Consider the following 27,414-nt stretch of genomic DNA (forward strand, 5'->3'; position numbering starts at 1 on the left):
TTAAACAAAAGAAGTTTTTCTTTGCTGATTGTTCATATGTTTTAGTATTTTTGTTTCTTCCTTTATTTTTCAATCGTATAGATATTTTATTTTGAATATTTAATTCATGATGAAATACAATAGAAAAAAGCTTTTTTTTTTTCAACTTCATAGTATTATGATTTTACAAATAAAACTATTACAATTAAAGTTCAAAATTTATAATGCAGGCTTAAAATACAATAGATTTAGTTTATTTTGTAAAACTATGAAAAACTTTCACACTAATTTAACTCTACAATTAAACATGACTAAATTCACAACCATATAATTTTACGTTTTAACCCTGTTTTATATTCAAATTAAAATGTGTTTGTTTGTGCTGTTTTATTCATCTTATTTATTCCTTTAATTAGTCATCATAGAAGTATAATTTAATTAAACTTTTAAAAGTGTAAGATAATTTTTGCAGTAGCTATTAATGGAGAAAATATTGTTCGCTGTTGGAGAAGGAAATAAAAAGGGTATTTGAACCATTCAAACTTCAAATAGGAGCTGAAAAAATAATTATACTTATTAGTATTGCTGAAATGAAAGCAAGTGTTTATTTCTATTAATTAATTTTATCTCTAATCTCTATTAATTAAAAAAAGTTTTTCGTTTCTCATTGTTTATCTGTTTCATTATTTTTGCTGCTTCTTTTATTTTTTCAATAGTATAGATAATTTTAATTGACTACTTTATTTTGTTTCAATATTCTGTTTGAGACAAAGAATAAGTGCAATGATACTTTCTGTGCGAAGGAGAAACCCTTTACATTTATGTAACTCCTTACAACTTTATAGTGAAATCTATTACAATTTAAATAAAATAGCTTAAAAACTTTTAAATGAAACTCAATAAAACTTAACAATTATTTAGTTTTACTATTTAAACCTATCTTCCTCCATTTAAACATACTTTATTTATCAGTTTAATTAATTAATCTTCAATTTTTTTATTAATATGTTTATAGCTGAAAAGTTGAAGCTGATTGTATGACTATACTAAGATGATAATAAACAGATGTTATGATATATTTGCTAAGATTTTGATTTTTCTCCACTTTACACGCTTTTTCAAAACATTTGACTAATGCTCAAAACAGTTCCATTAAGTCTTCTATGTTACATATTTGTATAATAAACTGCAAATGCTTTTCTCCCAGAAAGTGCTGGTACTTCTCATGTAAAACCTTTAAATATAACTTTAATTGAAGTGTGTTTTATAATCAAAAATTTTATCGTTGTCAAATTTTAAAATTGCTCGCTTGCTTATTATGAGTTGACAAAATGTTTGATACAAAAAATATTTCAAGCTCAATTTGCTAAAGTAATCTGAGCTGAGTAATATTGCTTAATGAAGCAAGGAGGATGTTTCGTTTATGAAGTATTTTTACTATTCAAAACTAACTGAAACCGTAACGTGTTTTATTATGTAAAGTAAAGTTGCGAAACATTAAAGTTACTTCTGTGCCTATGACAATTACTTAGTACACAATTGAAGTCGAAGTATATTTGCATGATTTTTTGTTTTTCTTTACTTTACAAGCTTTTCAATAAAACATTAATGTACAAATCACATGAAGAAAAAGTCTTGTCTAAACTACCAGAATATCATAATATTTACCCTGGTTATGGCACTGTAGGAACACCAAAAATTTCGGTAATTTCTACTGAAGCACTTTCGGAATAATTTTAGTAAGACAAACAATAAAATATATCTTTAAAATAATTGTTAAAATTTGATAAATGTGGGGAATTTCGTTAATTTTATCATGATGCTTTAGAGCATGGCATGAAAACCAGTTATTCGGTTATTAGAAAACATTAGAATAATAAGAATATATATAAATTGCTTTCTTTGATATTGATTTAAAAATGACTCTTAGAGTTACACTGAGAAAAAAAGTAGTGACAAATCTACCAAAATTTGGTTAAATTTACCGTGTTTCTGACTCTATAGAGACATCGAAAGGTTCAATAATTTTTACCGAAGCGATTTGATAATTGATTTGGTTAAATTAACCGTAAAATATAGGATTAAAATATGTGATAAAATTCAAGAAATATGGCAAAATTAGGTGATTTTATCATGATTCTTTAGACAGTGGTAAAAAAAAACAATTATTCAATTAAATTTACGTTTCAGTTTTGTATTTTTTATTAAATGTGCAGTAATAAAAAAGATAATTTTGAAAGCCAGAATTTAAATACCGTATATATAGGCTTTATTACCCAGAATTGTGTTTTCTTTTTATTATTTTGTACCAGGAATGTCATAACCATACACGACTTTTAATTTTACCAGATTTTTTTTCCCCGCACAGTTCCATTTACTCTGCGCAGCCTATTTAAATAATGAACTCAGGACGTTTTTCCTTGCTATTTGTACAATAATTCCTAAAAATATAACTTTAAGCAAATGAGTTACACTATTAAAGCATCCATAGTGGACGAACATTTAAGTTGCTTGCATGCGTATCGTAATATACCACGAAATATTTAAAAACCTTAACTTACATGAAATATAAGTCTTTCTATATACGTTACAACATATTGTATGCATTTAAGGAAACATTTCTCATTTTAAAGTCTGAATATTCTAAGACAGTCCATGTACTTTAATAGGCAGGATATTCCGGAGTTCCCAAAATGTCCAAAATACATCTAAGTGCAATTTTTATTACAAAACCAGTTTCAAAATCTCTCTGCAATGCGTAAACATTTGTCTCTTGTGGGGAAAGAAATTATTTTACAGTAGCAGAAAGCCAAAAGCTAGCAGAAAAAAGAAAACATGTAATGTCTCTGAAAAGACGTAAATTTTCATTTAAATGTGTGGCAAGTAATTTACTTTTGAATAAGAATGCAAAAAGTCATTTAGAAGCACTGAGTCTTTTCAAAAATTTTAAAATAATAAAGTATTTTGTATTTTACTGTGCATGCTAAATTTGTTTTTAGTAAAACATTCCTCGGGAAATTGAATTAAACCAAGATATGGGTTCTCCAGGGAAAGTAAATAGAAAAAAAAATTCTTTGAAATTATATTAGGGTTTTTTGTTTCTCTGAATTCCTCAACCTGGTATAGTTGTACTTTCGGAATCTTAGAAATTCAATTTTTTCTTTTGTTTAGGGGAATAACTTTTTCTCGTATATAATTTGAATAATTTAAGTTCATTTATGAAATTAAAAACTATTTCTTTTTTTTAGTTTATGCTCTTAAAACTGTCATTTAATTTCTACCCTGCAGCCATAAATTACTATTCATTAAGCTTGAGATGATTTAAATAAGGATTAATTATGGAAATATTATATTTTTTTTTTGTTATGATAGTAAAAATATTCTAAACAAGTCACACATATTTTAAAATGGTTTGAATTTTAATGATTGATATATTTTAGGTCCGCAGTCATTATATTTTTAGAATATATATTAATATATTTTTAGGTTACATTTGATAAATAATTTTTTTTTATTGTTTTTGTTACTTCTTATATGAGCTTCTTTTTTTGGTTACAATTAATTTATACCAATTTTAAATGATCTTTGACTTGCAAAAATGTCACATACTTTTTAGTTTCAAGTAATTTATTCTAAGTCATCATATTTATGGCCTTATAAAATTAGTTTATTCATAAAAATGAAATAACGTATAAACGTATAACTGTTCACGTTTAACGAATTGTGCGGGAAAAAAAATTTAGTAAAGTGAGTCTATAAATTATCTATATAAATGCAGGATGTTTTAAATAAGACAAAAATTTTTAAACATTAATAAATGGAAATTTTTTAAAAAGAGAAGTAAATTCTAGAGACATAGTGTATTTTTTTATCCTAGAACATCTTTTTCAATAGATAGCACTGCACAAATCACAAATCAAAGAAAAGCATAGATAATTATCCCGGATTTTGTTTTTCATTTTTATTCAATGGATATAAATCTTAGAATCATTTGCTATTAGATACAGTCACATTTTGTAATCGCGGAATGAATTTTTTATTAAATTTTAACAAAGCACAATCGAAGGTAAGATTAAAGAAATTTACATCGCCATCTATTGGAACAATGTTGTACTATAAGTAGGAACTCTGCGAAAAAAAATTCATGCCTTGTCACACGTTTCTTACCTTCTGAGAGAATTTTTTTTTAAAAATTAAACTTATAAAGCACCAATATTTATGAAATATAAATATTTATAAAGTACCGATATTTATAAAGTACCAATAATTTGATTCTAGGAAGAAGGCAAATTCTCAAATGTTCTAGTGATCCAAAGCAACGATCATGTTGTTACAGCGATGGACAAAGCAATCGGAATTCATTGTTCTTACGACGTTGGCAACAAAACAGAAGAAATAGATATTAACATAACGTAAGTTTTATTTTTTATGCTGTTATTTTTATGAATATAAATGCTTCTGAATGCAAAGAAGATGAAAAATGGTGGTTTGAAAATTATTATTTTTTTCTTCTTAACAAATGGATTCGATAATTTTAATTTCACACACTAATCATTTATTAAATTTATCTATAACTACTTAGATTTTGCGAACCAAAAACATTAAAATATGCTTATCTCAGGAATTTTTAAAATCACATATTTTAATCGTAATTACATGTTCAGGCTCAAATAAGATTCCTGTAAAAGCAGTTATTTGATCTTATGATATATTTTTACATAAACTAAAGAATGGTATCAATAAAAAGTTAATAGTTTTTTATTACTACTATATTTAAAACTCTGTTTAAGTACCAACATTTTATCAAATCGAAAATGATTATTTAGTTTATCATAATAATGGTTTGTAAGCATATTGCATTCTCCTAGTAAGCAATACTAACTGACATTTAAGTCAAGAAAACAAATGTCGCTGCATCGTGTTTTATTAAAAGCATATGAAAAGAAATTTAAATGAGATAATGATGCGATTTATTGATTTATTATTACTTCTTGATCGATAGACACACAGAAAAAATATAGAAGCACAAGAAATATCTAGAAAAGAAAGTAGATATTATGCTCTCACTATACGAATCACACGTGTTTCTAGCATTTTTAAACAATGTACCAACTTGCATTAAGAAAATAAGTAAGTGCGTAGTATGTAAAGTAATGTTAATTTTATCAACATACACAAAACTATAAAATTACCAAATTCAAAGGTTTTAAGGATTAGTTTGTTTAAGTGGTTCATTAATAGAAAAAAAATTCGATATAAAAGAACACTTTTAAATACTAGAAAAATTTTCAAATAAAAGATATTCTAGTAATTAATAAATAATGTTTTAATGAACTAGATATCATCCACATCAAAATAATGAACACTTATTCAAAGCGAATAAATGTCAATTCTTTTCTGACTTTTATCAACATCTCGAATAATCTTAATGCGGTAATAAAAAGAAATCATCAATTCCGAAACAATATCTCTGCGTTAAATACTACGATATAGTCTTTCAAAATTAATGCGCCTTGTTATAATTGTCTAATGCCCAAATGCAAAATCGACAGGGCAAAAAAAGAACAAAATACTATTTGCCAAAATAAAATAAAAACGAGAATTCTGACTCATTACTTCACAAGAGTTTAAGGCATAGTTTTTCCAGAATTAAACTGAAATCAATAATTAGTTTAGTGCTGAAGTAATTATAAAAAAAGACTAAATTGAGGATAAAAAAAAATTTGCACTTAATAGCAGCCGGTACCATGTCGTTTTAAAACGGTTATTTTGCATCATTACCGTAAGCAAACCTTAATCATTATAGCGGTGCTCTCTTTTTTTGTTTTAATTTTAGGTTTTTTACTCCAGCCAAAAGCATAAGTTTATTATTTTCCGCAATAATAGCATCGCCAAAAATGGAGAAAAAAAAATTCAACTCAATTTCAAAAATTAAGTAAAATTTTCTTTAATAACGATGCTTCTCTGTTTTTCTTTCTATCCAATGATTTTTTTTCTCTGCTTTTCTGGCATCTCCTTTTGCAATGAAGATATTTTTAATTATTTTTCGGCGAAAGAAAAAAAAAGAGACAAAAAATCACCGTTAGATCCAATATCATAGGAAAATGAGGATCATTATTTAGTTATGCTTAAAAGACTCAAATGAAATATATTCTCATTAGATTTTTTTTTCCAATTTGCTTTTCTATTAGAATGATCAATGTATAATAAGCTGTTTTAGTTTTTCGGTTGAATTCTCTTGTTTTTTTTTAGATTTTGATTATCTAGCAATTTTAATTGAAATCTTTGATTCATTAAATTATCTCTACATATCAAAAGAAATTGATGTATTTTACAAATTTATTAATAAAATGCTGAAAATGAATCCTATTAGGAACTTAAAAAAATAATTTATATATATGATGATGGAATAATATTTTATGCTTACAAACACTTTTTTTTTATCAAAATGTAAATATTATACTTATTTTAAGAAAATTAAAGTTTATTTATTTCAAGTTCGGTATGTAATTCAAGCATTTTAGTAGTGAAAAAAAATGTTAAATATATCATTTGCGATATCAATATCAAATGCAAGTTAATATGGGTACTTTTTAATCAATTTATACAAATATTAAATTAAATGAAAAGTTAAAAAAAACCACTGTAAATTAACGTTTATTGGTAAATTATGGCAAAAATGCAAAAGAAATGTACTCTTTTAAGATTTTTTTCCAATTTATTATTCTATTTGAATGCTTAATGTACATAAAACGTAATTTTTCTGATTAACTCTCGTATGTATGTTTAGATTTTGAATTTATTCAAATATTAATTGAAATTTTTAATTCATTAAACTATCTTCACGTAATAAAAGAAAACTATGTATATTACAAATTTATTCTCAGATTCTTACGAATGAAACCAATTAAAAATGTTAAAAAAAAGATAATTCTTAATTATATTGATATTAATTTCGAAATATTAAAAACACATTTAAATCATCAGTGAAATTTTCTACAAATATTTTAAAATTAATTAAATTTAATATCCAATACGATTGCGTAGTTACATACTTACTAATAAACGCCCACTACAATGCAATTTAAGTCAATTTATATATGTATATTCATAAACACTGATAAATAGTTTCAAAAGATATTTTGATATTTTTATTATTTTGATATGACTAAAAATCAAATTGAAGTATTTTATTAGATTTTTCAATTTATTTTTCGATTAAATTCGTCAGTAAAAATGGGATAGATGTAACTTCGTTCAATTCCCGTGGGTGCTTTTAGAATTCTGAAATTAGGAATTTTTATAGCATACTTGATTTATTCAATTATTAAATTTTAGAAATAAGGAAAAGTAAATGAAAAATAATGAATTTCAAAATGCTCTTCAATCATAAAAAAGTAGAAATTAGAGCCTTTCTTAATTTGTACGTAGAAAAACTGTATCAGTTGACTCAAAATATTCTCCAAGAGGAGATGTCATCTTTTCTGTGTATATTTATATTTTTTTACAGAAATATTTCTTTAGAAATAGTTAAATGATGATAACTCCTTACATATTAGGTGTCATTAGGAATTTACTTCATGAATAAAAAGTGAAGGCTATAACTATAATTATGTTTTTTTTCCTAACGACAAAGGATAAGTCAAGCTCGCCAGCGTCAGAAAAATCAGCTTTTTTCTTGAAAAGAGAGCACCACAAAAGTGAAAGTACGTCTTAGCTCAGACTCAATAGACAAGGATAAGTCAAGCTCGCCAGCGTCAGATAAATGAGCTTTTCGTTTGAAAAGATAGCACCACAAAAGTGAAAGTACGTCTTAGCTCAGACTCAATAGATAGACTGTTTCACAACTTATCCGTGAGAGCATATTCTCAATTTAAAAATAAATTTGAAGGGGAAGGAAAGTTTCTCCAGATCTCTTTACCCATTATCACTCACAGGGCTTTCGATTCCTCAGATTATATGATCTCATATATCGCATGTACTCAGTGGATCTTAGCAAAATTGAGGATCAAACTCGGACCCCTCGTGACCGAAGTCCATTTCTCTGACCTCTGGGCTAATTACAGTAGACATTAAATAAAGTATATTTAATTTTATACCAGAAAAATTGGTATTTTCTTACAATTTTTTTAAAAAAATTAGTTTAGTTAATATTAGTGCATTTGAGTTATCTCATATACTATTTCTAATTTAACCTATGTGTTATGATTTTGGACAATGCAAATTGTTAATTTTCCTATTTCGTACAATTTTCTTAAAGTATATTATGATTAGAACTGGTCTTTTGTTGATGGAAAACTACCAACTTTAAAATTGAAAAATAAATTAATTAATTTTAAAAGAAACGAAATTCTTGCTCAAACAATTCATCATAATTCTTATTTCACAAAATAACATTAATTTTCAAATTATCTAATTAATGGCATGTGTTTCGCCTATCAGAACAAAATTAATGGAATTTACATTTTAACTTCAATTTTTTAGCAATTAATAAAACATGAATTATTTGTTAATTAACATATTTATTTACAAGCCGACTTGAATGAGAAATTCCAATTAGATAATTTAATTAAAGTAATTTTTATTCTCTAAAGTTAATGCCGATCTTTGGTAAATTAAAAATTTTATTTCTATTTTAATTGATAATGATGCATTAAAAAGCTATTTAGGTTTTGAAATTAGTTTTTTTATTACTTAATTAACACATGAGTATTTTTCTTTTTTGCTTTAAGCTTATAATTAGATTTTCTAATTTGAGAGAATAATGTCAAAATACTTAAATAACAACCATTTATTTTCCAATAATAAATATTAAATATTTTCATTTATCTTTATGAATGCTTTTAAAAAACTTCAAGTTATGAATAACATTAAACATATTTGAAGAAGAAACTGATTTATTTTATTAATTATGTAATGTTTCAACTAAAAACTGATATTCGGTACTAAAGTTCTCGCAAAATGGAACCAGGCGTACTTTTTAATTTTAAATTGAGCATTATCACTACTTAATGCTTATAATTACAACCATAATTGCTTACTTACTTATCGCACTTATAAACACAACTACTGAATAAAGAATGAACAAGTATTTTTTAGTGAATTGATAACAGGCATGAGAAATATAATAGTTAATTACTACATTACATAAATTATAGCTAAAATAGTTGCAATTTAATTATTAATTGCTTTAAATGAGTCATAAACTACCACTGTGAAGCTAGAGTCAACATGTATTTTCTGAAAAATTATGAGAAGTACAGTCAAACCCCGCTATAGTGAACCTTCAATGAACCGAGATTTTGGTTCACTATAACAGTGAGTTCACTATATCCCTACTGCAAACAATTTTAACTAATTTTTCCGAACTGGTCCCTTTTATTACACATTATTTAAATAAATGACCAATAAAAAGAAATGCAATAATGGTTAAAAAACAATATGTAGTAACAGAAAATGTGCTAACTTTTATTTTTTATTACTCTTCATCTAACGTACAAAAAATTTAGGGATGGAATTTATTAAGGGATGGGAAACTGAGATAGAAAAAGCAAACAAAAAAGAATGCTTATGGCTACATTTCTCTCAATAAATTGCTTTAAAGATCGGTAAATGTAATTTATGTAGAAATTTTAAAATTACCGAAAAATGAAGAAAAAAAATCAGTGGAAGACAGAAAAAAGTTCATGATATCCAATTTTCTCTCTTCTTTTACTTCACTATATCCACAAAAAATAATATTATACGTGTATAGCAAAGCACGGGAACGAATATTTCGTTCACTATATCCGGGAGTTCGCTATAGCGGGGTTTGACTGTATTATTATTAGCTAAATAATTACACATTTTCGATCCATCAACCAAGGAATATCTTTTATATTGACACTCTTACCAACGCAGTCTGGTTCCAATTTCCGAACCAATTGCAATGGCTGCTATTCATAATAAGGTTTATTTGGTTGAAGCATAAAATTATAAAATGGAAGATTTTACTGTTTTATATAAATAAAATTACCACCTGTGAATGAAGGACAACCACTTAATCAAGTATCAACATGTATTTTTTCTAAAAAATATTTCAATGAATTGATATCAGACATGAGGAATTTCGTAGCTAGTTAAATAACTATAGAACTTTCAACTTTGGACGATGCACCTCGGGATATGTTTAATTTCGAAACTCTAATCAACACAGACTGGAATCAAGTTTCGAATCTAGAGCAATTGATATGATTTGAAATGAGATTTACTTGGCTAAAGCGCAACTTCTGAAGAATTTTATAATTAATTTTATTAAAATTGTGGATAATGATATTTAATAAAAACAAAATGAAAAAGTTACAGTGTTCAAGCTATATATTGCTAAAAACCATTCTTATATTAAATATTTCTGATTGCGCTTAAGCTAATGTATTTTTATGTAAAAAAAAATCCCCTGCATTTTCTTGTGAAAATAGTTTAGCAAACCTGCATTTATATTTCACCATAAGAGACTAAAAAATGCTTTTGTGATAAATATCTTATCTATTGTTTAGTCCATAAATGACCAATCTCTCCTACATTATGGATCCATTGGAGGATTTGGAGAAAGATAATGATAAGCTGAACTTTTCAAATTGATCAAGATATTGTTTCCGGGAGCACGACCAGGGGTCATTTTATGACCCCATGCATTCTATAAGCTCTGATTCCTAGAAGAGTAGACATTAATCCCTTTTCTACTAGAAGATGGGTTTTCCCGCCGTTTCTAGCTTTTCTGAATAATTTGAAGGCATTTTTTTCAAAATATATCCTCCCCCAATAGGCGTTTTGTCCGTTACTGGGTATCAGAGAAGACACCGCGTGTCTTTTAGTTAGCTCTACGAATAATTTTATTTCTAGTGACTGATGAGCTCAGTGCGTTATTTTTACTTCTCAATTATAGTGTTTTTTACTTGTTCAGAATAATAATGAAAGTTCGACTACGATACTGCTTTGATATCGAACAAAAATTCAATAGCTGTATATAAAACCCGACGACGTTGCCTAACTATGTATAAAAATCTAAGACTGTCCCGTTTCACTTAGTTTTACTTCCCGTTTCCGAGTTTGATTCATGGACCGACGATGAATTATTAAGTTCAAATATTAATCAATTGCCTAGAATTTCCGAACTAGATATTTAAGACTTCTTCAAAAGGAAGCTCAAGAAATCAAAAATTACTGGAATTGGATATTTATGCAATTTTTTTCGCAAGGAGCATATAACTGCTGTGTATAATTAATGTATCGAAGAAAACAAAATTTTAATTAAAATTGCTATATATATTTATGTTTACATTAAAACTATAATATGGAGTGTAATAAAATATTTTATGTACCATTTATCAGAGAAGTTAAATATTGTTATGTTTCATTAAATTCCATCTAAAAAAGAATGGAAAACACCTTCAAGTAGTTAAGCAATAAATATTCAAAAGTTTAAAACTGAAAATTATATTTCTGAAGACTGAAAATTATAAAAATTATTTTTCTAATACAGGACTAGATTTTTATTTTATTTTATAACCATAAATGAACAGCCGACCCAATTTTTGGGTTTTCGGCTACTAATGTTCATCTCCGTAGCCTTGTAAGAGCCTTGTAAACATTTCTTATCTCCTATAAAAATATATCACGAGAGTTTCATTATTTAGATTTTTTTTTTGCTGAAACAAGATTGTTATGTCTAAGATAAGATAATATTAACATAAATATTTATATCTAGTACTGAAGTGAAAACACAAGGCTTTTTTAAAGCAAGAGTTGTAGCTTGAACTATAATACTTAAGGACGATTTGCTCTGACGTCACCAGGACGCGTTTTGTTAAGTTTCTCCAGGTAAAATAGCCTACAACACCCTCTAAAGCAGAGGTCGCCAAAGTGGTCTATATAGACCCCCAAGGGTCTATTTAACAAAAGCAGAGGTCGATCTGAGACAGGGGGGCGAATGGGTTTCGATCCGAATCGGAAAGGTCAATTGTGGGTCGAAAAAAGAAACAGCTCTCAATACGCAAATCACACATACCTAATTAAATATGTAAAATTTGTGAATTTTTTTTTTAATTGACTCAATATCAGTTTCTTTATAAAACATAAATTAATAAACGTATATTTATTGGGGTGAAACAAGTAAGTACGTACCACCGCGCAGTGGCACGAACTCAGCGCAGTTTATAAGTCATATGCATATATGCGCTTGTCCAAATGTCACGTGCGACGAGCATTGACGTTACAAATACAAATATCATGCGCAGTTTCAACTATCTTTGCAAACTGTGTTGAATATTTGCAGTGTCATTATTAAAACTTTTATAGTTTTGTATAATTATTTATTGTTTCGATAAAACCGTTCATTCGTTTGGTTTAGATATCAATTTTAATTATCAATGCACAAAAAAGAAGGTAAGCATTAATGATTAGTACAGCCCGCGACAAAACTATAGCACACTTTGTATTTTTTTACGAAAATTACAAAATTGACAAATTTTGAACAAAATTAAAATTGACCAATTTTGAACCCAATGTAGCGAACCTTGCAAAAAAACACCAGGCCCACCCATCTTATTGATCAAGAAGCAGTAAATCTTTTAATTACTTTACTTATTATATCTACTTACGCATAATTACTTATTATTCAATAATAAGGTATTTAAATTTCAATATTAATATATTTTTCATAAAACTATTGTCACATAATATACTATTACTTTAATAAATGATTAAAATCATAAAATAAATGTACAAACATAGTATCTAATAGAGTTTTATTTTAATTAACAGAAAATTACTTTTGCGGGGGTTGATGGAGATTTCGAAAAATTATATAGGGGTCGATAATCAAGAAAGTTTGGCGACCCCTGCTCTAAAGCAACACTTAAATCGGTTAAATGATGAAGCGAATGCATAAAGTAGACACTCTATAGTACAATATGTATAGTGACTCTGTCATATTCACTTCTGTACTATTATATTTATAGAATGAATGAATAATGATTCTTTGTGATTTATTGTTTAAAAGTTTGTATGCTTCATTTCAGTCAAAATTATTGATCCGAGATTGGATTACGGAAATTCACATAAGTGCTTTGAAATTTTGCATATTGTGCATTTTTATAGAAACAAAAATTTTTTTAATCAACTCACAATCTTTTATTTTAAAATTTAGTTCAGTAATACGAAAAAAGTATTTCTGTCTCATTTTTATCACTGTTGCTTATTTAAATAAGAAATTCTACAATAAACCGAGAAAATAAAAAAAATGGTCAAAAATTTTAATATTTAAAATAAACCGTAATTTGCTTTGTAAAATGCATTTTTATTTTTATTGACAAACGACAAACCAACATCCAAGCATTTCATGGAACTAAAATAAAACAAATGACCAAATGATTTTCACAAACTTCATAAATTCATTAAAAATGAAAAAAATTAAACGATAAACTTAAGAATTCATCAATTGAACTGATAGTTAAACTCTTTGCCTTAGCGTGACGCCAAGACCATTTGAGCCAAACTGTTGCCATTTTGGGGCTCCTTAATAAAAAAATAAAATAAAATAAAGAACGAGTCGTCTTTTTTATGTAATCTAGCATTAGAGAAGAATTTCTTAGTATATTTATTTCTCTGTGAATGCTAGGTAACAGTATAAACAAACATATATACCACTTTTTCAGATATATGGTCTACATGTGTAGAACACTTTTTGTAGCTGAGCATCAGTTAATTAAATAAAAAAAGATAAACATCAAACAGAAACTTTTGCTCTTGTGATACGATTCTTAAGAAAGTAACAAAATGTTTCAATAAGCTTACAATCAAAATGATGAAAGCATCTGAGATTAACAAAGTTTTAACGATGTTCTTCTCTTCGAAAAAGAAAAGATCATTCAAACTTTATACTAAAGGGAAGAAAACTTTAATAATAAATTCTGAAAGCAGCAACGGACTTAACAACAACTTTTAAAGAACGTCCATTCCTTTTTTATCCACAGTAATGACTTGTTTTTAGAATAAAAAAAGACCCCAATAACTAAGTTTTTTTTTTGCGGGGGGGGGGGGGGAATTAGTAAGTAGGGTTTAACTTTTTTCATTACTGAGTTCATTATTGTGAAGAATCATAAAAATTTCTCACTGATTTTTCTAGCAATTTTAGACTACTGATTTTTTTTTATTTTGAAAAAAAGTACACAAAATTATTAAGTAATGTTCTGGTAAAGTAATGAACTAAAATATAAAAATAATAATAGCCAGAATAATGACTACCCTAAAATAATAAGAGTTTAAAAAAACGGAGGGAATTTTTACGTAAAATTACAAATGATAATTTTTTTCATCATATTTCGCTTGATTATACTGTGAATTTTGCAAGCGACTTACTGGTATGAAAGTCGTTTGTAATTTTCAATGCAAAATTACTTTTTCTGCTTGTGTTTTAAGTAACTTATGCAGATTGTGATGCAATGAGATATGGAATATCATAATACTCTTTTAGAAACAATTTATTAAAATATTTGGAACAAAAATATATTTGACTTTAAATATTTAAGCGTAATTCGGGTTAGTGAGCCGGAACTCTTAACTTGAAAAACCAGAATTTCCAGTAAATCGTTACTATATAAACAGAAAAAAATACTAAATGAATGGTTTAAATTCCGTTTTATCAACCATAATTACTGTATTTTCTCAGCTGAAATTACATTATCATACGATGCGGTAATTTTACCAGAATATTTTCCCCGTGTAAGTTAGTTATCAATGTAAAACCTTTAAAATAAAAATTAAATAAATTATTTACCAAAATAAATTTATGATAATAACTAAGACAAACTATTATAACCTCTTGAGATCCCGCGTCCGATATTTTAGACAACAAGTGGTATTGCTTTGCAATTGGGTATAATACGAAAAAAAGCACAACTACTTCCACTTACTAGGAATAACATTTACCTTTTAGTTTAATTAATAAACTGAGTTTTAAATATGCTTACTAAATTCATAAACTTCGGTAAAACAACAATATAAATTATTTCCAAAGGAACTAGACTAATACAATTCCAACCTGGCGAGTAGCGACTTATAACAAGACACTTCGTTTGATGCTTTCACTTGTTGCTAGAAATCAGGTTCGCAGAAAATGCTGTTTACTAGTTAAATTTAGTAGGAATAACACGATCTGTGACGTAGGCTATAGTATACCCAATTGGTAACAACAATTGAATTGGTAGTAGGTTTTCCGTTTGTACAGGTTTTCTGTCTGTATTATAATTGACTTTACATTCATTGATTGGGGATTTTAATTACAATGAAAAATTGTAAAAAAGCTAAGAAATTTGATACATGTAACCATTTAAAAAATTTTATGGCATGCAATCTTAATAGTTTAGGTTACTTGATTTTGTTCCACGATCTAAATGTAAAGAAATACACAGTGAAAATAATTTGAAAAATGAATAATCTTCTAAAAATTGAGCAATTGTTTTTCAAAAAAAATGTTTTTTCCTTTAATAAGTTGATTTTCTTCTATGCTACTTATTTCTAAGCAAAAATCGCACATTTATCAACATTTAAAGTTCAGTTATTATGAAATAAAATAATTCATTTTATTTAAAATTCTTTTCAAAGTTTGTGCGCTGTGTGCACAATAATATGGTTAAATTCAACCTCAGAAACCCCCGATGATGCTTCGAATAAAGGACGCCGATTCAATTTACCACAAATTATGCACGCCGATTGAAACCAATAATGAGGTGTTCAGAATAAGCATGGATTTAAATGAAATCCCGAGCCATGTCGTCGCCTCAGGCATTTCTCATTTCAATACGTGACCTGGCGAAACTCTTGGCGATTACACGTTGCAGGAGAAGGATCTTCAAAACGCTTCGGGACATTTTACACAGATTTGAAGGGTATGAAAAGTTTTTGACAAACAAGTAAGTTCTCTAAAAATAAATGCCAAAATAAGTATTGTTCGAAATTATTTTTCTGAAGAATTGGAAAAGTCATGGAAGATATTGCAAAAGTCAATCGAATGTCTCTAAAAAGAAATAATGAGATGTTTTATTTTATAACCGTAATTTTATTTGTTTTAAATATGGATTGAAACAAATAAATTTACAATATTTTAAAATATACATGTGTTTTTCTGTCTTCAAATAGCGTTTTGACAAAAAGCATTTTTATTAATATTCAATAACATTAAAATAAATTTTGTTCCAGAGTTATTGATTTATTTAAAATTGCACAAATATAATTGGATTCTTACTTGCATACTCATATATTTATATGAATAACAGAGAAAGATTTTAAAAAGCGTTATCAAAATGTTAATACCATTAAAATCTAAAAAATGTCATTGAAATTAGAAGAATTATCATTATTGGTATAACATCATAAGAATATGATGAATCATTACTGTTTGAAGAATGCTATTTAAATAAAGAATCTTTGCTTTCTGAAGAACTTTATAAGAAAATTAAAATAATGATTTTTATCTGAAGAACGTTATTAAAATGTGGCAATGTAATGAATCATAATCGAGATCAACCATGTTTGATTCAGGATTGAAACTGAAAAAAATCATTTTGATTACCGGTTGAAAAGGAAAAATGTTCCTAATTATGACCTGAATTATTATCTGAATAACTTTATCAAAATCTGAAGTATTATCTGAATAACTTTATCAAAATCTGAAGTATTATCTGAAAAACCTTGTTAAAGTGCGATGACGTGATGAATCACTTGAATGAGATTAATCATGAACAAAACAGGATTAAAGGCAACAGAATCAGTTTGTTTTAGATTTAAAAAGGAAATACCTTTACCATTAATCGCATGTAATTTTTTTCAAAAGAACGTTATCAAAATGTAAAGAATCATCATCTGTAGATCGTTATGAAAGCATGAAGAAGTTAAAGAATCCTTGATCGAGATCAATCACAAATAAGGCAAAATTAAATACAACAAAATCAGTTTGACTTGTTGATAAAAGTGAACAGTGTTTAAATAATCGCCAGTCGTCATTATCTAAAGAACGTTGTAAAATTTAAAAAATCATCTTCTGAAGACTGTTACTAAAATGTGAGTAATCATTAAGATTGAGATCAATCATGGATAAGGCAAGATTAAATACAAAAAACTCAGCTTGATAATAGGTAAAAGTGGAAAACGTTTCAAATAATAGCAAGTCGTTCTTATCTAAAGAATGTTATAAAAAATAAAGAATTGTCATCTAATGAACGTTACTAAAATAGTGAAGAATCAGTATGATTTAAAGCAATCATGGGTAAGGCAAAATTAAATGCAACAAAATCAACTTGATTGATAGGTAAAAGTGGAAGATGTTTTAAAAATAGGGCTAATCGTCATTAGTTAAACAAATTTTTTAAAGAATCATTATCTGAAGAACGTTACTAAAATGTGAAGAATCATTATGCTTGAGATCCATTGGTGGTAAAATAAGATTAAATGCATCAAAATGAGTTTGGGTAAAGTGAACGGCTTTTCAAATGATAGCAAATGATCGTCTAGAGAGTGTTATAAATATTAAAGAATCATCATCTAAAGAACGTTACTAAAATGTAAAGAATGATTATGATTTAGATCAATCATTGGTAAGACAATATTAAATGCTGCAAAATTAATTTGTTTGATAAGTTTAATGAATTTCTGATAATCACCTGTTATCAATATCGCAGAACGTTATCAAAATGTAACGAATTGTTATCGGCGAAACGTTATTAAAATGTGAAGAAGGGAAAAATCACTACGATCCAGACCAGTCACGGATAATCCAGCATTAAAAACAACAAAACCAGTTTAATTGATGGATAAAACTGAAATATGTTTCTTATCACATTTCATACTTCTTTCAACAAATTGTGAGATTATATTTCATCTTATTATTCTTTTATCAGATTATTTTTTACTTTAACATCATGTAACCTTATACTTTAGAAGACAACAAATAAATTAAAATCAATCAAAGACTAAAAAAGCAACAAAAAAATAATACTAAAAATTGATAAAAATAAATTTAGCTTCAAGTGTCAAAAGTGCAGAAGAAATGGCAACAGGAATTCGCTTTATTGGTACAACGCCTTTTATATGTAATGGCGGTCCTCTTCCTTGGAATCTAAAATATATTTATACCAGTTATTATTTTTTTTAGTTTTTTCTTCTTCTTTCTTTAGTACAGACATATATATTTCCGCCACGTCAGTTTCGTTTCAGTTTCCATTCCGCGTAAGGTATTAATATTTTATGTTTGGTACAGGGGCGAAAATTTTTATATTCCCTCTCTTTTTCACATTTTCTTTTACTTTTTTTTCCGTTTCAGTTTTTATATATTTTTTTTCAGCTTCTTCATAGGCGAAAAAGATTCTTTACGGTTCGTGTGTCTTTTATAACGCCACAGAAGGCTTCGGAGTTTTTAAAATTTATGCCCGTAGCATTTTCCAGCTGTCAAGAGAAACTCAAAAAGTACAAAAATCATTTATCTGTTGGAAGAAAGTGGAATCGAAAAGTGAGAGATGCGTTCAAAACATATCGCCAAATACGGCGCCAAAAAGATATGTTGTGCGAAATATAAAAATAAATAATAAATAAACCAACTCGATTTTTCAGTATTGAGAATGCTTCGAAATTCTATCACCCTCTTAAAGATTTAAGTGTTATACTTCAGCTTATGTATGATTTATTTTTGTGGATTTGAAGTAGTTCTGCTTTAAATTTCGATAAATTGACGAAATAATATTTGGCAAAATGAGATTTTTTACGAAGATTTATCCATTAGTTAAATATCGTGGGTCTCAATTTACATATTCTTTATTATTTCATTTTGTATAATAATGGTATTAATGTAGGATTTATTTGACATCTCTGATTTTTTTTTATCGCAGACCATTAATTTTGATATCTTAGACTATTAATATGAAATTATTCAACTAATTTGAATTATTTATGATTTATTTTTGAGGATTTGAAATAGTTCTGCTTTAAATTTCTATGAATTGACGAAATATTATTTGGCAAAATGAAATTTTTTGCGAAGATTTATCCATTTGTTAAACATCGTGGGTCTCAATTTGCATATTCTTTATTAATTCGTTTTGTATAATACTGGTACTAATGTATGATTTATTTGACATCTTAGATTTTTTTTTATCGCAGACTATTAATTTTGATATCTCAGACGATTAATATGGAATTATTTAACTAATTTTTCGTATAATATAAAATAAACACGTATAGAAATTGCATAACTGGTGATAAAGATACATTTTAGATTTTTCGCAAATTGATGACAAACTAAAATCAGTTTATATTTATTAGAAATTTACAAACAATAGACTAGAAATTGAGACTTACCTTATTGCATATAATTGTTTTCTGATCCATTTACACAGAAGCTGCAAAAAATATAGTAATTAAAGAATTTAAAAATAATAAAACGAAAGAAAATTAATTAACTAAATCTTGACTGTAACTAAATCTTGACTGTATAAGAGTTATTTTCAAAAAAGCAAAAACAATGAAAAAAGAAACATCAAATTGTCATCAGATACAATTCGAATTCGCTATCTGTTACATTAATTCAAAATCAGAATTGCTGTTTATTAAAAATCTTTCATTTTTGATTTCGACTCAACGACCAATCAAGTTTTGCGTAAACAGTTATTTATCGACAAATTTTTTTTGAAGTTTACACTACGAATAGAAAAAAAATTAATTAAAATTTATTTGTTTTACTGATCGAAAAACGTTTTTCAATTCTTAAGAAATAAAATATCATAACCAATAATTAATTACAGAAATTTTTCTGAAAAATGATATTAAAAGTGTACGGCCTCCTAAATAACGGTTAGTCTAGGGGTTTGCGTAGCAATTTGTATGCTTATTTCAATGGACACAGAAAATTATGGCTTAATGAGAAAATATATCATTCATCGCTCATTTCATTTGATTCACTTCATTTTTATATTCAATGATCTAGCTAATTCAAAGTTGGTTTCTATAAACTCATCAGACTGAAAAATTCTGAGGGTGAATAGAAAATAACTGCGAATTTTCCATTTAGCTTAGAGCGTTGTGAAATTTGTAAAGAGCCAAATTTACTTTTTAGTTAGACTAATTGTTAATGAACATAGAAATCACACGACTAAATAAAACTAACACATACATCTTGCATTGCTAAATTTTGGCTGCATTGGCACTGAGCTGGATTTTTTAAGTTGCCTAACAGCGTTAAAACTGAATATACAATTTAAAATATACACTTTAAAATATATCATTCATTGCTCAATTATTCTAATTCCCTTTATTTTTCTTTTCAATGCTCGGCTTAATTGAAGGCCGGTGGAAATAAACCCAAGTATATTTAGGATGATTGAGTTAATCTTTAAACATCTTTTTGAAGTAGCCTGAAAAATTGTAAGGCTGAATAGAAAACAACTGACAGTTTTCCATTTATCTTGTTGCTTTGCAAAATATTGTCGAAATTTGCAGAGCCTGATTTACTTTTTAGTTAGCCTAAATCAGTGATTCTCAACCACTGTGCCGCGGCACTGTTGTGTGCCGCCGAATTCTTAAAATGTGCCGCCAAATATTAGAAATGATACAATAAAAATTATAATGCTTTTTTAAGTAGAAAATTTATTGATCATTAAAATTATTAATTATCAAAGGAAAGCAAGCTAAATATCAACTTTCAAACTTAAATAAAAGCTAATAATTAAAGTAAGCTATGCAATCAAAGGTTATAAAAAAAAACTAACAAAAAATAAGCTAACAATTGATAATCAGCAAAAACACTAGTTGACAAGAATTAATAATCAGCAAAAAAAACTAGCTATAGAAAACAAGCAAACATTTAATAACCAGCAAAAAACATAAATAACTGTTACTAACTAATAAAAAATTAGTCGAAAGAAATAATTAATCCCTTAATAAATGTGCTTTTGTAGTACATTATATTTTATTTCACATTCAAAATTATTATCACAAACTATTTAACACAGTGTATTCTAGTTAAGTAAATAACTTTTAACCTAATTTTTTTCATTGTGTGCCATCAAATTTCGAAATCGTTAAAAGTGTGCCGTCACAAAAAAAAAGTTGAGAATCACTGGCCTAAATATTGATGGACCTGGAAATTATAAAGCTAAATAGAAGATACCAGAGACTTTTTTCCACATTGCAAAATGTCACATTGCACATTGCAAAATGTCAGCTATATTTGCGCAGAATCAGATTTTTCAATTATCCTAGCACAAATATAACTGAACATAAAATTTAAAATAAATTCATATTTTCAGTGGAGAAAAAGAATACTCACAGATAAAATTACGCATTCAACGTCAATACACCTCTAAAAAAAACTACCACATTTCGTTCGAAAACAATCCATTTCATGCTTGTTTCCGAATAATGCAAGTTAATTTGAGATTAAAAAAACTTGCTCGAAACAGTTTTTAATCATAATGATGTCTACTTTTCTTTCAAAGCAAGAAAGGGAGAAAAAAATGACTTGTGTCAAATTGCAAAAGCTGCGGTCGTGTTCCGGTCGTGACTGATGACCAAACATAGGGCGTGTTTACAAGCAAAAAGAAAACAAAGTTTGTGATGCTGCATCTATCTATCATTTTGTACTTTTTTCTCGCTTTGTCTGTTCCCGTTATTTTTTTTATTCTCACATGAAATTCTAGAAGGATAATTTTTGGGTTACGAAATGTACACATAAGCAGAATTTTTCTTTTCTCTGCCACAGTCAACGATAAAAAATGTTTTGAGTAACTCTCAAAATGACATTAAGGGATTCCGGGAGTTTTCCTTGCTTATTTTTGTAGTTTAAAAATGAGTAATCGTTTGAAAAAGTAATGGGAGGTCAGTTTAAATTGTATTTTACGGAATTTAATGATGTTTTAATCGGTCGATTTGTGGAGATTTACTAAAAAGAACGTCTTCATATTTTGTTTATTTTTTATGGCTGTAATAGTGTGGGAGATTGCTTAACGATGTTTAGATTCTTGAAATTCATTCTTTTTTTTTAATGTCATAGTTATAAGATTTTTAAAAAAATGAAGAGTTGTGATTTTATTTTATTATTATTATTATATTATTTATTATTATATTATTTATTATTATTATTTATATTATTATATATTTATATTATTATTATAGAAGGAGTAAATAATAAAACCCGCATGATGCCTACCACAAAGTTTTGATAATCTTTTTATGTCACGATTAGAATTTTTTTCTTCTTTGAAAATGCCCATATTTCTTTTCTAATTAAAAAAAATCGAATGCATCTAATTCTGATCAAATTAATATTTCATGCATATTCAAAAGGTTACTGAAAACAGATAGAATGTTCTCAAAATACCACCATTAATACATATCTTTAAAGTAAGTGGATGGGAAAAAGCAATTAAAAGTGTTTTTCGAAACATTCTCACTTAAGAAAATAAGAATGCCACTGTTTAAGTGCCATAAACTGGGAAGAAAGCTATAAAGTCGTGAAGAATTATCTGATCGGAAAAACAATTAAAAGTTTAGGAAGTTATAAAACTTTTAAAAAAAAAATGCCTACTTGGCGATAGTTTTCTTAGATGAAAATCATTAAAATCATTTTTAAAGCTCGTATATTTTTGCCAAATTTAATGATCCCAAACATTACAGAATCAGCATAACTTTTCAAATATTAAACAATTCGATCTTATTTTTACAAAAATATGATTTTCTTCCTATTGACATTTTGTGCAATTCTCGAATTTAGATAAAGGTAATTTAGTAAAGATAGACAAAACCTAACAGTCATAAATAACTGTACTTAAATTGCATCAGTTATAAAAATAGCATACTATTCCCTAAAAAGCACTATCTCATCTGAAGTCAATATCTTCAAAAAAACATTGCAAAATGGTTGCCCAAATGAAAAGGGGATAAGTGTGATAGTGTAAGAAATACAATAACGATAGCAGCACTATCAGTCAGTGTTATAAAGGGAGGTAAGAAGAATACTACACAAGTGTTTAATTAAATTCACGTGAAAGTAAAAGTGAATGTAAAATCGAATTAAAAGAAATCCGTCTAACTTAAAAGTCTTGTTATACGTAATGAATAACGTATAAATAATGAATAAAATAAAATAGACTGAATATATCGAAAATTCTATGTATCTTTATCTTTTACGTAGATAAATAATTCTATTTCAATTCCGTTTAAAGGGAATATATAAAACTTAGACTCTTTTAATATGTAGCAATTTTGTTAGAAAAAAACTCAGTAATTCTTTCTTTTTCCCTCCGATCCGTTTTTGTTACATTTAAGCATAACTTTAATCTTTTATAAGTTGTAAAAAGTAAATTACTTGATTTTCAAAGTGTTTTGCTATACTGCATTTAAACGACTTATTGAAGAAAATATTGTTTGCATTTATTTCCAATATCTTTAATACAAAATTTGATATGGAATTGTGTTGGAATTTTTCCTCTCACCACCTTTTTTTCCCTTCGAATTAAGTTGGGGTATGTAAAAAAACTGCAAGGTTATTTTTTTTTTAAATTTGAAAAATTTGAAATGTATTAAAATTTTCTCAGAATTGTCACCATTTTTGGTGTTGAGGTAAATTACTTTTTTTTCATGTTGCTTGTAATCCTATTTTTTATTTACTTTTTCATAGTTATAATTTTATTTATTTATTTATTCAGTTTTAGTTTGTTTATTGACTGACAGCACACATTTTCATAAATTTATTTCCTCATTGCAAAAACATTTCGTTAAAAAAAATTCATTTCCAATCCAAATTCCAAATTCATTTCATCCAATTTTTTTATAATTGTTTGCATGATACTACAGTTTTGTAATTAAAAGTGTGTTAGTGTACCCCAACACCAAAAATGGTAACAATTATACTCCGAATTTTTTTGCAGAGCATTTGCTTGCTTACCAAACACAGTTTCTTACCTAATTTTCTGATCAGTTATAACTTTTCTAGAATATTTAGAAATTTATGAATTCCTAATTATTTGTGTGTGCTTGCAGTTTCAGAAATCAATAATGAATTCCTAATTTATGAATTCCTATTTATTTGTGTCTGTTTGCAGTTTCAGAAATCAATAATGAATTGCTAATTTATGAATTCTTAATTATTTGTGTCTGTTTGCAGTTTCAGAAATCAATAATGAATTTCTAATATATGAATTCCTAATTATTTGTGTCTATTTGCAGTTTCTTCAGAGATCAATAATGAATTCCTAATTTATGAATTCCTAATTATTTGTGTCTGTTTGCAGTTTCAGAAATCAATAATGAATTCCTAATTTATGAATTTATTTGTGTCTGTTTGCAGTTTCAGAAATCAATAATGAATTCCTAATTTATGAATTCCTAATTATGTGTGTCTGTTTGCAGTTTCAGAAATCAATAATGAATTCCTAATTATTTGTGTCTGTTTGCAGTTTCAGAAATCAATAATATTAATACACAAAAGATTATTTCCATTTTCCTTTACATTTGACCGTTTGATATTTGATTTCATTTACTTTTTAACTCAGCAACATTCGGAACTTAGAAGCTAAATGAGTGAGGCGTTAGGGTTTATCCCAAATATAAAATTTCAGAAATTTTAGTCCGAGTAAGAAACAGGAAAGAAAAAGAAATACAAAACTTTCTTTGGACATTTCTCCTAAACGTAATTATATCGTAAAAAGTGACAGTAACTCGAACTAGTCCCTAAACGTAATCGCAAAAAATCCGCCCGCACTATAAAAATACTTTTGGAATCGGGTTTTAGGATCCAAACCAATAGATAGATTCCCGGTTCTATTTCACCTAGCCACACACTCCCCCTTCCACTTCGACGTTTGCCGTTAAATTTAAAGAGGCCCGTAGCTCCTTGTTTTAAGCTCCTTTTTGCCATTTTTAGTGCGGGATGCCAATGGCTACAAAACTACTGCTAGAGACGAGCGTAATTGAAGGGAAAGAATTTTATGACCGGCCCTTATTTTATTTTTCATTCTATTTGCTCCTGTTTTACTGTATGGCGGCGAAAAAGAGGCACGTGTTGGCGCGGAAATCTTTATTTGTTGTTCGTTTCTATTTTTTTTTCTTCTTTCCACGGTTTGCACTGTCAGAGATATCTTGTTTCCAATTGTAGTCTTTTATTTAACTGCTCCAGGAACGATTTAGTCCCTTCATTTGGAAATACACCAATAAATTGTACACAATGCCCGTGATAGTTGCTGGAAACTTCGCAGTTGCTTGTTTTGTACTTCTTTATTTTCGGCAGTCTTCGCTTGAGTTTAAGGATATAGGGCTTGTAAAATTCTTAACATGGAAAAAATCGCTGCAGTTTATTTTGCTTGTTAATTAATTGTGTTGTTCCACGCACATTTGAAACAGAAAGTAGTAGAATGAATGCCTGAAATACGAAGTTTTAATTTTACTAATCTTACTAAAGGAATTGTTTGGTTTTTAAAATCGAGAAATAATTTTAAAAATCGAAAAATAAAGTGCAAAATATCATGGTAATAAAATTTTTAATAATAGGTAAGTAAACAAAACTTTACCCGTAGTGGCTGAGTGTTCATTGGATTGTTCTTTGATTAGAACTTTGTTATTCGCTTACCACTTAAGGTTCCCATTTATTTATAAAAACAAAGTTGGTGCCAAAAAATTCGTATATAAATCAAAATAAATAATAATTCTTTATTTATGTAGATAATTATCGAGCTTGGTACAAATCCAGTTCCGTGAGTTGGTGAAAGCCAAATGAAATTAAAAAATACCTTAGGCTTATGTAGTTATTCATCACTCTATTTATTACACAGGAGAGTACTAGAGTTATATATTTGTCCCTGTCATGCACTAATCGATCAAGTGCCAAAAAACTGACACCCATTTTTATTTGAAATATAAAACACAATGCTGCGAACGAAACATGGAAAAATAAAGGTGAGAAACAAAACTAGAAAGACCACAGGAGCTGAAAGTGAAAAAATATGAAAAACAGAAGTGAAAAAAACCACATTGGCCGAGAGGAGCAAATCAGGGTAAAATGCATTCCCGCGTGCTATGGGGTGGTGGTGAGGAACTAATGTCGTTAGCATGGGAATCAACATACATATCATAAAACAAGACTCCAGATGAGCTGATGTTACAGGAATACTTAATAATTCCAATACCCAGAATATTAATAATTCCAGTACCCTGGAGTGCGGAATAATTTGGTTATATTGAAATAAATAAAAAAAAGATTAATTAGGTGACATAAAAAGAGAGTTTTAATCTTCTTACAAAACAGTGCTTTTTGAGAGTTATCTTTAGTTAAAGAACGCTTAATAATTGAATTTGATTCAATTCTCATAGAGAAAATGCAATAAACTAATATAAAAATTAACTCTCCACGCACAAAAAAATGACCCTCAATCCAACCGGTTAATTCTTTCAAGCCTTTAGTTATCTCTACCGAACCCTGTATCCTCTTCAAGTTAGGCTAATTCTCGTGGAAAGATCCTAATGACTGTAAACAACATCAGTGACTTGCCTTTTTTCGCTTTGTTGAATTAGATTCCCGCTAAAACATCCGAAAAGCCCCAACAGCTCATTGTTTGCTTTAAGGATGTTATCTCTCTCTATGTTGGCAAGGCACGCTCATCTGTCATTAAGGAGTAACACAAGCCACAACAGTGAACTCTGACACACAGAAAAATACTTTAATTCCCATGGCTGGAATGTTGTATTTTTTCTTTGTTTTCATCTCATCAGGATTAATCCCATTTTGTGCCGGCTTGTTTTGTGGCAGTGAAGAATGGATCTCTTTTCCACCATCTGTCTCAGGATAGGCGAGGGAGGAACTATGCTTGGCAATGATTGAGGATGGATTTTGGTTTTTGCTGCTTTTTGTTTCTTTTTTTATTATCTATCAACGACATTTAACTCTTGTCCGAAGATCCAGACAGACCTCACGATAGCTCTAAAGATAAGTAGATGGTGAATTGCGCTGTACAACAAGCGATTTATTTCTTGAGTTTGTAAAGGAAAAAAAGAGCTTAATCACTAGTTGTTGTCGAAGATTTCATCTGGATAGTTGTATTATTAATTGACCTGAAGATATTTTCTCTAATGTAATTTGATAAATGACCGTAAGTAATGACAAATGACCGTCAAGTATGATTTATTTTTTAATACGATTTAATTCTTTGATAAACCTTTTTCTTTCATTATTCATTCTATGAGTTTTGCTACGAATGTACAGATACTATGATTCAAATAGGATCCATAAAATAATTTCGATTATTTGTATCCGAAAAAAGTGACGAATCCGACGCAAGTGAGATGAACTCTCAAAACAAAACAATAACTTGCGATTAAAGAGTAGATGAAAAGTAGAAATAATTGAAAACGAAATTTTAA

At 27.7% G+C, this 27,414-nt stretch overlaps 1 protein-coding gene across 1 annotated transcript in view; it reads left to right on the forward strand.

Moving 5' to 3' along the window:
• LOC107443866 (uncharacterized) overlaps window positions 1-27,414 on the forward strand; it is a 243,719-nt gene that overhangs the window by 140,966 nt on the left and 75,339 nt on the right. Inside the window, exon 10 of the mRNA XM_016057873.4 lies at window positions 4,258-4,391. Within this exon, the coding sequence (XP_015913359.2) occupies window positions 4,258-4,391 (134 nt within the window). The remainder of the gene's footprint in view (window positions 1-4,257; window positions 4,392-27,414) is intronic.

Source organism: Parasteatoda tepidariorum, chromosome 6 (genome assembly GCF_982258835.1).
Source record: "Parasteatoda tepidariorum strain Cologne lab strain chromosome 6, Ptep-v5.0, whole genome shotgun sequence".
In the NCBI taxonomy this organism is placed as follows: domain Eukaryota; kingdom Metazoa; phylum Arthropoda; class Arachnida; order Araneae; family Theridiidae; genus Parasteatoda; species Parasteatoda tepidariorum.